This window comes from Malaclemys terrapin, chromosome 3 (genome assembly GCF_027887155.1).
Source record: "Malaclemys terrapin pileata isolate rMalTer1 chromosome 3, rMalTer1.hap1, whole genome shotgun sequence".
In the NCBI taxonomy this organism is placed as follows: domain Eukaryota; kingdom Metazoa; phylum Chordata; order Testudines; family Emydidae; genus Malaclemys; species Malaclemys terrapin.
In genome coordinates, this window is record NC_071507.1 from 95,548,892 (window position 1) to 95,561,891 (window position 13,000).

The 13,000-nt window shown below is 39.8% G+C and overlaps 1 protein-coding gene across 8 annotated transcripts in view; it reads right to left on the reverse strand.

Moving 5' to 3' along the window:
* Positions 1-2,130: 2,130 nt before the first annotated feature.
* ESR1 (estrogen receptor 1) overlaps positions 2,131-13,000 on the reverse strand; it is a 304,660-nt gene continuing 293,790 nt past the window's right edge. For all 8 annotated transcript variants that reach the window (XM_054023306.1, XM_054023304.1, XM_054023301.1 and 5 more), the window contains 2 exons: positions 7,836-8,019; positions 2,131-6,511 (listed from right to left, as the gene is read on the reverse strand). In XM_054023306.1, the coding sequence (XP_053879281.1) occupies positions 6,280-6,511; positions 7,836-8,019 (416 nt within the window). In that variant the 3' untranslated portion in view covers positions 2,131-6,279. The remainder of the gene's footprint in view (positions 6,512-7,835; positions 8,020-13,000) is intronic.

The window sequence follows — 13,000 nt, forward strand, 5'->3', positions numbered from 1 at the left end:
CCCCGACTCCCTGCCCTAAGCCCTGCGCTGAGCCCCCTGGTACACCCCACATCTCTCCTGCACCCAACCCCCTGCTCTGAGCCCCCTCCTGCACTCCACACCCCTCCTGCACTCCAAACCCCTTCCCTGAGCCCCATAATACACCCCTCACCCCTCCTCCACCCCAATCGCTTGCCCTGAGCCCCTTCCTGTACACTGCACACCCTCCCACATCCCAACCCCCTGCCCCAGTCTTGCATACAATTTCCCCATCCAGATGTGGCCCTCGGCCCAAAAGGTTTGCCCACCACTGCGCTATCATATCCCCCTTAGTCGCCTCTTTTCCAAGCTGAAAAGTCTCTCCTCATATGGGACCCGTTCTAACCCCCTAATCATTTTAGTTGCCCTTTTCTGAACTTTTTCTAATCCCAGTATATCTTTTTTGAGATGAGGAGACTGTACGCAGTATTCAAGATGTGGGCGTACTATGACTTCATATAAGGGCAATAAGATATTCTCCATCCCTTTTTGAATCATTCCTAACATTGTTTGCTTTTTTGACCGTTGCTGCACACTGCGTGGACCTCTTCAGAGAACGATCCATGATGACTCCAAGATCTCTTTCCTGATTAGTTGTAGCTAAATTAGCCCCCATCATATTGTATGTATAGTTGGGGTTATTTTTTCCAGTGTGCATTACTTTACATTTATCCACATTCAATTTCATTTGCCATTTTGTTGCCCAATCACTTAGTTTTGTGGGATCTTTTTGAAGTTCTCCAGAGTCTGCTTTGGTCTTAACTATCTTGAGCAGTTTAGTAACATCTACAAACTTTGCCACCTCACTGTTTACCCCTTTCTCCAGATCATTTATGAATAAGTTGAAGAGAATTGGTTCTAGGAATGATCCTTGGGTAACACCACTAGTTACCCCTCTCCATTCTGAAAATTTACCATTTATTCCTACTCTTTGTTCCCTGTCTTTTAACCAGTTCTCAATCCATGAAAGGGTCTTCCCTCTTATCTCATGGCAGCTTAATTTACCTAAGAGCCTTTGGTAAGGATCCTTGTCAAAGGCTTTCTGGAAATCTAAGTACACTATGTCCACTGGCTCCCCCTTGTCCACATGTTTGTTGACCCCTTCAAAGAACTCTAATAGTAAGACATGATTTCCCTTTACAGAAACCATGTTGACTTTTGCCCAACAAGTTATGTTCTTCTGTGTGTCTGAAAATGTTATTCTTTACTATTGTTTCAACTAATTTGCCCGGTACTGATGTTAAACTTACCGATCTGTAATTGCAGGGATCACCTCTAGAGCCCTTTTTAAATATTGGCATTATATTAGCCATCTTCCAGACTTTGGGTACAGAAGCTGATTTAAAGGACAGGTTACAAACCATAGTTAATAGTTCCGCAATTTCACATTTGAGTTCTTTCAGAACTCTTGGGTGAATGCCATCTGGTCCCGGTGACTTGTTACTGTTAACAAGTGCAGACAGACAGTGATCTTTAAAAAAATGTATACGCTGGTTGTGATTAACTCATTACTATCTTTGTCTGCACTAGATGCTAAATGACTAACCGCTTATAAAACACAATCTATTTGATTAGTCTAGTCATGCCTGTTGACTCTGGAAAAGGTGAGTGTGCCGCACAGTGCTCAATGAGTGGCTATGCAGGGAAGTTGCCCAAACGCTGTGACATCAAGGACTGATTCAGTGGCATCTAATAACAGAGTCAAATTAAAAAAAAAAAAAAAAAAAGACAAAAGACTCACAGCCATAAGGGTTTCTCTTCAGCCTACAAGTACTCAAAGATGGTGCAGCCCATAGCCACATTTTAGGACTCTGCAGTCAGCAGGTTGAGCATTCATGCTCTGGCAGCAGCCCTGACTCAACAGATACAGACATACATGCACACAGGCAATGCAAGGCCTTTGGAAGTGGGTAGTACCATGGGAGAATTCAAGAGGTCTCTTCTCTCCCTGCAATGAAGGCAAAACTCCTGTGTTTTTTGCAAATGCACTTAGATAAATGTAATAGGGACATTTTTTATAAATCTAAATGACTACCCATCATCTAGCTAGTCATCAAGAGCCAATAAGCAGAAAAAGCAGTTTTAAAAACTATCCAACAGACCTTGTTTTAGTTAATTCTTTATTTTGACATCAAATAGGTTGAGAAAATCTTGGACAGGTCAAGTATGCTGCTGGATTTTTTTAAAGTCTTCTGTAACATTCGTTTCAAGGTGCGAAAGAGGTTTACATGTGTGTTTCATGTAACATAGCAAAACTTTAACAAAACGAGACGACGTCAAAATCAGTATACGCATCAGCAGAATAATCCAACAAATACATGATGGCACTTGAGCCTTGTACTAAAGGGCTCTACAATGAAAAAATAGGTAGTGCACAAAAGAAGCTTCTTTTTTATATATATACACACACACACACAATAAGGGAGCATAAAGTGGCTTTTTAATGCAAGTCTTTGTGACTAGCAACTTCTTTCTTTTCATTCTCAGATGGTCACTATCTAATGAAAACAGATTACTTATTGGAGATGCGCAAGGATACAGAGCACTCATTGAAGAGGGGATTGCAATATGGCAGCATATATTTCTTTAAAAGTTTAGGCACATTTGAATGCAAAAAATGCGTTTAAAAAAAAAAAAATCTTACAGACAGTGCAAAATTTGAAGTGCCCTCACAAAGGCAACAATCACTTAGAAAACAACCTTTAGGACATAAAAAAATATCTACATTTGAATTAAAACATAAAAAAGAGAATGCAAGTAGAAAGAAAAGGTTTTTAATGAAATATGAATTTTTGGTACCCAAAATTTAAATCACTGAAGGCAATCTGAAATTGTGGTATATTTTTGGGTACTAGCTACGCATGCTATGCATTAAGACCTGGTCTTAACTTCGTAAATATAAAAATATTCAGTTTGTAAAGATGTAATATATTTGTAAATAGCTTTCAAAATAGCTGACATAATGTAGAGTAATTGATCACACTAATTCTGCTGTCACTATCTTAGTGTTTGCATCCACACAATCCTGCTAGTTTTAAATTGGGTTGCATCCTAGTTTTAAAAGCAGGATATATATATCACACACACACACACAAGAACAGGGATTTATCTTGTTCCCATTTAAGTCTATGGTTAGATTGACTTCAGAGGGGCAAGATTTTTGGTGGAAACAGTTCTAATTCTTAGATGTTTGGTTTCATTTTTGGCACAGCTCTTTAAGAATTAAAATACCGGTAATCAATTATTGAAATAGATCATGACTCCAGTATGAGACCTACCGCTTCCACTGCAAAATATACTGACCTGGCATTATCAGTAGAAATGTAAGCTATTCATTCTTTCTTCCTTAGTGACACGTTTTCTAATCTACTAATCTCTTAAATGTACAAAAAGGAAAAATCAGGAAAGTCACCACAAACACCAAGAAATTGCTCCTGCTTTTTCGTTTGTTTGTTTGTTTTATTTTTACTTCAGAACAACTCCTGTTGTCTTTCATAGGAGTTTTACCTGAGACAAAATCTGCAAGATCAAGTCCACTACAAACAAGAAGTGGCTTTCATACTCTGTTGGAAACCCAGATATCATCAGATGAGCAAGTTCACATTACTACTTTCACATGTGCCCTGAACTTCTTAAAATGATTGTTATTTGAATGGCAACAGGTTTGCTATGCAAAGCAAGTTCATCTGCTCTACTATTGTTTGGTAAAAGCATAATTAGCTTCCCTGAATATTTTTCCTTCTCAAATGTAGTCTCTACAGGATATTATTTTTCTTTTTCATATCCAGCACTCGGTGTCTCAGTTAGTGCTGGCTTATCTACTGCAAATATAAAAGTATATATGAAATATAATCATCATATAAGCTAACAATCAGTTAGTTTCAGGCACAGATAACTACATATGTGATATGGTACCTCAAAAGCATATGAAAACATATTTTGTTTTATGTATTATAGACTTTGTCAACTGGGTTTACTGAATGGCTACATTCAATTGTCTGATATGTGAGCAATGCGTCTTTTACATATAACATTATTTAAGGTGCTATTTAAAGAAAAAAATTAAGTTTTGAACAAGTTAATGATGTCGATCACAGACATTGCCTCCAAGTTAAAAGTATGTATTGTGGGAAATCATTTTTCTCTCTTGGGCTCCCACTGCTTTTGCTACAATATACATTTGAACTAAATGAGGTCTTATTGCAAAGGACAAGGCTAACAAAGAATCCCAAGTTGCTGGTGTGCACCCCTATTTGTCAAATTATTTTTAATAGTCTGGGCCATGTTTTGATACCCTTCCTTATGTTGGGTAGCACTTTATCCCATATGCAGGCTCATTGACTTCAGTGGGACAATTTGCAGCTGAGGGTGCTACTCACCATGGCTAAAGTATCAGAAACCATGGCCCAAATTCATTTATTTAAATTCATCCAAGGATTAATTTGACCCAGTGTGCTTATTTGTTGGGAGAACCAAGGAAGGAGCCATTAATTTAAATAATGTGAAGTTTAGAGGAGCTCTGTCTAGTTTATAATAAAGAACATGGAAGTTGTTAACACACTATATTTGATGGGCAACTCTGGGCTACAATTGGGTGACATTTGTCTTTTAAACTTAGGTACAAGCTTCCTGTGGCCCATTCAGATCTTCACCTCTGCTTATTTATGTCAATAATATACAGTGCACCAAGATTTTCTCAACACGAAAAAATGGCTACAAAATGAAAATACAAATGTGTACATTTTGGACAAGGCACTTAGGAGCTCCCAATGGCCTTTGGGTAATGAATTGCAAAGAAATACCAATTCTTTCTCTGCATAAGCACAAAGACAAGTGCTTTATCATATTCACAAAAAAATGAGTCTACTGGAAACGAAACTAGTGATATGCATTAGCAAGAGGGTTGTTAAATTAAGATGAGATGAAAGCGCTTCACAAGTTGAGAGCTCACCAGCTTCCTAGGGATTCTGAAAAAATACAGCACATGCAGCTAGTAGTTACCTGCAGATTTAGAACTAAAGTCTGTGTTCTGATATATACATCCTCCCTCCCCCCCGCCAACTCCCACTGAAGTCAAGATGCACATGCCTGAGGGTATATTAGGCCTTGCAGCGTAAACTTGTACTGTCCCTCTCTATGTCTGTTCTTCCCTACCACAAGTTGTTTATCAGCATACAAGGAGTTCTACTTTTGTTGCAGTGGGGACCATTAGAAATGATCATTTATTGCAATGTTTGCAGTATTCTCTTTAATTAGAATGTGAGATACTAGAAAGGGTGGTAAATGCCTAATTTTTAATGGTACCCAGTAGAGGGAAGTTTAGAGTTTATCTTCCCCTTTATTAGATGCCCTTCATAAGTGGTTTAAACTCCTATTAGTGTCAGTGGAAATTACATACATTCATGATTCCAAGGCCCAAAGGGACCATTGTGATCATCTAGTCTGACCTCGTATATAACACAAGCCATAAAGCTTCCTCAAAATAAATGGATGGGTGAGTTGAATAGAGTTTGACAACACTTATTAATATTAAAGGCAATGGCATACATCCACAGAAAGGCACACGTTTTCTAGCTGGCTTCCCATCAAAGTACTACCCACCCCAGGACTGAGATAAGAGAAGATTAAGTGCATTCAATCCAGTATGGTCATTGGATTATATAACCACAACTGGATATAAATTCTATGTATTCATGAAGGGGGAAACATCTGCTGATGTCAGCAAGGAAGGGAAATTTTAAAACAATATTACTTTCGGAAAGGAGCACTTTGTCACAGTACGAATATGACAGGCTGGAATCTCCCAAGAACTGAGCTATGTAACTAGGCAGTCTTTAGTGGGGCTTCCTTGTGGCTCAGCCTGGAGCCACTCAACCTTTCAGTGGAAACATCAATTACTCAAACTCAGCTCGGGCCCAGGCTCAAATGATTCCCAGCAAACAGTCATCAAAGCCCAAAATCTTGTGCTGATAAAGACTCCAGGAATCCTCACCCTAATTAATGCATGGGGTAAATAAGAGCCATTTCAAATTAAGTGGGCCTCCCATCCTTGCAGGCCCCCCATCCTTGCAGGCCCTCCATAATAACAAAACCTCTTCCATTAAGGATTTTAGCAAGTGATCAATGAACACTCAGACTAGAAATCACTGGTGCCTATTGGAGTGTTTACACGTGTGGCAATTTAGCTAAAGTGATGTATGAACTAGGTAGTATGCTGTTGGGATTCTCAGAACCTTGTAGGCTTTTTTAACATGTGAACGCTCATACTGTATTTTGCAAATTCTCATCTTCCCTGTTTACATAAAAGGTCTGCAAGGAATGTGATGAAGTTGATGCAGTTGTCAACTGGCTCCGATTCTCTTCTTCCATCTGGGGAGCATTTTTGGCTGCTGGGGCATGCAATCGGTGAGCATCTAGCATTTCCAGCAATAAATCATAAAGCGGGACTACATTTTTGCACTTCATGTTGTATAGGTGCTCCATCCCTTTATTGCTGTGGATTGCAATGAAAACAAAGTCAGAGGACACTCCATAATATTTATAGTGATTGCCATTAAAAAGCCACCATCTGGCAACAGTTATTACACAATGATACCTAAGATATCACAGCTTCCCCCACAAAGTGTTGGCTTTTAATGGTAATCGTGTATCCAGCCCATAAACTACCAAATCAATGATTGTCAGACTTACCATAACAAGAAAAATAACTTAAAGTTTACAAAAGTAAAAAGAACAAACAAAAACAAAAAAACCAAACCAAACCACCACTCTTTGCCTGAACGTTTAGATCAGTTCTGGGAGGAAAAAAAATTAGGGATTGTTATTAACCCTTTCACCACCCACATTTGTAACTTTAGTGACGCTTGCCACTATTTTAAATGCCACTTATGTAGTGGGATGAAGGAACCCTAACTCCATTCACCAGCCAACCAGTGTGCTTTGGCACCTTAAAAATAAACAGTTTAGAACTGTTTAGAACTGTCAGATTTCTAACACTTCAGCTATAAGGTATAGGAGCCCAATTTCACTTCAAGAACTGAATAACTGAATTGATCAGGGTTGTGTCCCTCGCCTCTGTTTGCTAGAAGCTGGGAATAAGCGACAGGGGATGGATCACTTGATGATTACCTGTTCTGTTCATTCCCTCTGGGGCACCTGCCACTGGCCACTGTCAGAAGACAGGATACTGGGATAGATGGACCTTTGGTCTGACCCAGGAGGGCCATTCTTATCTTATAGACCTTTTGCTTAGACTAAGAGTAAATTAAATTCTTCAAACACATCACCTCTGTTAATTATTATTAAAAATCATGGAGATAGAGTCTGAATCCCCTACTTTGATATTGCCTGTCCCTATCAATGTGAGTAGGGGTTGCAGAACTGGGGTGTTATATACTGTTGCAATTTCCTCGGTATGTTATAAACAGAGTAAGACATTGTGTATAACACAACAACAATCAGGTCCTGCCTCCACCATCAGACCCATTTGCAGTATAGTGACACCAGAAGCAGAGAAACCATAAAGAGCACAAGAAACAAATAGTGTTAGGGACAGTTTCCCCTCCCACATGATATTAAGCAGAAGGGCTATTTGTATTTCGGAATTATGGGCCACACTGTGACACCCTCATTCACACTGACTAGCATGTTGCCCCACAAGTAGTCTATGAAGGAAAAGACCACTTGTGGAGTAAGTTACTATTCAACATGAGTTTATCAGAATCTGGCTCTATCAACAGAGTAAAACCTTCCCTGAATGCTGAACTTTGCATAGTTGCCTTGTACAATGGAAGAAGGCTGCATGTGCACTCTCTCACCTCATGTGCCTGATGTGCGAGAGTATGAGGAGGAGCTGAGCCAGTCGTCTGTGTTGCTGATCTGGAGAGAGACCCGACTTGGCCATTAAATGAATCAATGTATCTGTGATTTTGTCCAGAACACGATGAATATGCTCCTTCTCTTCCAAAGATTTCAAGGTGCTGGAAAGAAATGTATACACACCTGGGGGGGGGGAGAACAACACAAAGAGAGATTAGATTTTCACAGCTACAGTCTTATAGACTGGTATCTTAAGAGGCCAGAAGAGGCATGAGAGCCAACCGCACTGTGAACTTTGTCTGTAACCTCTTACTGCCAGAAGAGATCTATCTAAAGAGAAAATGGCTAAGGAAAGAATGGAGGTCTCTCTAAAATGACAATGGTGAGAATCAGGAGTGGACACATTGGTCTAGATGAAAAACAAAACAATGGGTATACTCAGAAATTATTATACAACCCAAACTGCAAATATGAGTAAGAAACAATAATCAATCAGTTTTCTTATTAAGCCTCCTCTACTCCTGCTGCTTCAGCTCCCAGAGATTATCATCAAACAGTGGTGGCTTTCATGCACAAACCAACCCAACTTCCCCCCGCGCACACACAAAAAGAGGATATGGTGAAAGCAAACTGATTGGCACTTTGGTTGGAGTCCTTTATGCTGTACCTAGAATAAAACACGGTAGAAAAATGTTTCGGCATGAGGAAAAGTGTTTCTCATAAATGCACATACTGTGGGATAACCAAAGTGGACTGAAAGGGAAAATTGCCCTGCACCCTTAATCCCACCTGCTCCATGTTTTAGGGTCTCTGGCTATTTCAAAGAATCTTTTTTTTCCGCAGGCAAGTGATGCTATTAGGTCAGTTATTGTATTGTTCAAACAAGATGGGTGGGGTTTGTGAAAGACTAAACTCCATTCTTTATAAATTCCAAGCCACACACTTTCATAAACAATCCACAATAAAATCTAGCACTTGCAGTTTACTATTTCTTTCAATGCAGACTGATAGCACTGGTGCAATCTGAAAATAAACCAGCAGTCAGTGTAGTAGTGATGACAGCATCTGGAGAAACAGTCAAGTGGAACTGGAGATAATGGGCCAGATTATGAGTTCAGTTACTCCAGGTTTAAACCCAAGTAAGAGATCAATTTACTATAGTTATAATAAATTTCCCACTTTCCTTGCTCCATCATGCTGTGTATTACACCTCATTGAGTAATTGTGTAATCTGTTTGAAGTTACTCCTGTCCCCACCTCTACTGTCTTGTCATCTCCTAGTCCCTCACATTTGTTAGCTGTTTGGTACAGGGACCATGTTTTCCATCTGTATTGAGAGGCATCTAGAGCTCCTTTGGACACCATTAGAAATAATTGTATTAATAATAATGACCGTAAGTGTAATTCTGTTGATTTCATTGGCATTAACACCAGAGTAAGTGAGATCAGAATCTATCCTACTGACCGAGAACAGAACAGCTATTACAGGGTGGCCTCTGGAAGGCAGCAGTTGCAGCTCTTCCTTTTATTCGTTTGCCTGCACTGGACTATTGCTATGAAGTTGTTTTAGAAATATGAAGCAGTGACTGCTTGTCCTATATCATTTTTCAGACTGGAGCAATTCCATTGAAGAGAACAAGGGCCTTAGACCTTTCTTAGCCAAATGATTTTCAACCCTCCACACATCCATGCTACTAACAGGTTTTATGGTTTAGCAATATTCTAGAGGGACTAATTTCCTAATTCTGACTCATTGGGCTTAATCCATTAGTGGGAAATGTTTTCATAGTCCCATAAGTAGCACCAGCACAGCTCAGCTTGGCCAGGGGATACTGCCATGTGTTTGAAACTAGGAGGAATTCCTAAAGTATTCATGAGTTCTAAAACCCTCTCAAAAGGAAGGAGTCCTGCCAGGTCTCACACTTCTTTAGCATAGGAGCCACAGAAGAGCTTTGTTTAAAAATATCAAAACAAACACCCAAAAAATGCCCAAAGACTTGGACAATTGGCAACCCCTACTAATTAAATGTTGAATGAAAGACAGCTAGCGGTTATCTCACTGCTGCCAGGTGACTACTGCTGCCTTTCCTCACTGAGCAGGCATTTCAGAAACAGGAATATCAGCTGTTCATCACCAGAAAGAAGGGCTGCTGCCTTCAGAAAAGTTCGCTCAGCAAGGCAAGACATGGCTGCCTTAAAGCAGTCTCGAAGCCCTGAAGCAGAAAATCTAAGATTAAGTACCTTCAAAACTGTTTTCTTTCAACTCGGTATAACAATCCAATATCCTGAACATCATGGAAGGAGAGAGACAGGGAAAACCACAGCCACTGCAAGGGTAAGGCCCACATTCTGTGCCAATAAGGCAAAGCTGTGCTTCAAATGGATTCGTGGAGGGGGCTAAACAGTATGTTACCATATATGCTGTTGGCAAATGGTAATGACAGACGTTTTGGATGCGATTGTTGAGGAGAAAGCCCATTTCACCCTTTCTAGAGCCACACAAATGGAGTGTAAAGAGTCTGTTCAGCCTTGGAATCCGAAGACCACTACTGGCCATTCAACATCCCACCCTGCATGTTTCATCTGTTACAAGACATGATGACCTACATCAGTGGTTTTCAACCTGTGGTCCACAGTCCCCTGGGGGTCCGCAGACTGTCTAAGATTTCCAAAGGGATCAGCACCTCTATTTGAAACTTTTTAGGGGTCTGCAAATGAAAAAATGGTTGAAAACCACTGACATAAGAATGACTCAGTGGGAAAGGATGTTTAAAATCCATGATATCAATGGTGGTTATGATGTCCCTGAAGCCATCCACCAAGTGGTTTTAAGGCTGTATAGTACTCTCCCTGAAGTATTCATACAACTAACTCAGTTCTGTCAGTCTCCATGGGCAAACCAATTAAATTAATTTTCTGCCTTGACAGAAATAACACCACATTGGTTTCCAGAGATAAAGGGTGATCACTTTGCCACAGACCACTGATCCTTTTATCAGATCCAATCCAACAGCAAGAACTCCGATTATGTTGCTGCCTTTGTGTTTCTGGTGCTTGTTCTCCTTGACCCCAATGGTAAGGAAGAGCCCTTGAAGCACTGCACTGCTGAACTGAATGTGCTTTTCAAAATACAGCTTTGTTTTGCAGCTGAAGGGTTTATTTCGTTTTCTGCAGCCCTGGAGGGACAGATTCTGTTTTATTATTGAAACGGCAGCATTGTCCTAGTTATAAGAGACAAGCTGTCGCCATGGTATCTTGGGAGAAATTCACAAATGGTATCAATATAGTGTATCTTGCAGTGCAAATACAAACTCTTACTTCTCCATACAGAGGGAGAGAGGCTTTAAGAAAAAAAAAGTCACTAACTTTTTTCTGATTAAGGCCACAGGGAAAGAAAGAAGTTACAAGAAACAGTGAAAAGGGATAGAGACCTGATTGGTGGTGGAGGAATTGTGGAATTAGATATTAGATGATGATATTATCAAGGAATCCTCATCATTGAAGGTTTTTAAGAACATGTTGGACAAACACCTGTCAGGGATGGTCTAGAATTACTTAGTTCTGCTATAGCATAGGGGGTTGAACTTGATGACTTCTTGAGGTCCCTTCCTGCCCTATTTGTCTACAATTAATCTCAATATTCTCTAATGTGACCATGCACTAAAAATTCCAGGAAAAGGAAAGTGTTCTAGACTTAATACAAATCATTTGTCTGGTGCAGTAAATCTACACAACACCTTGGAAATACAATTTAACAGATTAGATTTGAGATTGATTTTAAATATTTATGGCTAATTCAAATTGGCTGAAAACACATTTAAATCCTCTTGAGATCAATTGTGTTTGTTCCATGTATATGTAATTTGTGTAACATGGTTCTCAATAAGTTTTTCCAAGATTTGTGTGTGCATTTTTCATCTGCTCTTGCTATGTGAGATTCATGTGTATTTGTATAGGTTATTTTTCCAAATATAATGTCTGTATGTTTTCTGTATATTTTCCACAGGAATCCCATCTCCTTCTGCATACAGGGAATGAGGTAGCTGTAAATTATTTCTTTTTATCCTCCTCATTCAATGTGTGGCCACAGGCATGATTTACCACACACGAAGTACAGAATTACTCATTTCTTTTTTTATTACACTTACCATAGTAGTTTCTAAGTGCATCACAAATATTCATTAATTTATCTTTATGACATCCCTGGAGAGAGGGGGAGTTTTTAAAGATGGAGAATTGAGGCATAGAGAGATTAAGGGCAAAATTTGCGAGCATTTTTTTGTGGGTGGCTCAATCACTGGACAGCCAGCTTGAGACACTGAAAACCTGATTTTTCACAGAGTACTTAGCATTTTTTAGCACTTTATATGTTTTCAGCACTGTACAGATAATTCATCATCACAACACGCCTGTGAGGTAGGTGGGTGAAATACTATGACCCCATTTTATAGATGGGGAAATTGAAACGCAAAGTGACTTGCCTAGGTTTCAAACACAGGGCCTCCTTTCTCCTAAGCCAAGTTCATTCCTCAGACCATACTGCAAGGGGTTTTAAGAAGCTGCAGCTCTCACTCAATTCATCTGCAGTTGCGAGAGCTCAGCACTTTTGCAAATCAGGCCCAGGAGTCTCAGGTTAGGCACCCATAAAATTAACAGTTCGTGACCACCTGGGAAAACTTTGGTTTAAGAGACTTTCCCAGCATCACACAAGAACTCTGTGGCAGAGGCAGGGATATAATACAATTATTCAGGGTGGTATTTAAGAGCTTAACCACAATGTTATCCTTTCTCTTTCTGTGGCCCATTACCTTTTTCTCTACACACATTTCGGCAATAAACAAGCAACAGGAGTCTTACAGACACCTCTATACAACCCTAATTCATTCCCAAAGCAGTGGCCATCCTAGACATTGAATGAGGTAGGGTCCTGTGGAAAAACCAGTATGTGATTGTGTAATTAACAAATGAACCATAATGTGTACACACAAGAGGATCTAAACCATCCACAAAAAAGTGACATTGACCTGAGGTGAATTCTGGGCAATATTCACTCCTGGACCTGATTAAAGTTCTGATATCTCACAGCCCAGTATAACTAGGAGGTGGGGGAGAGTGTATGAAGTTTTGCTACATATATTTCCAAAGGACACACAGCATATGCCGC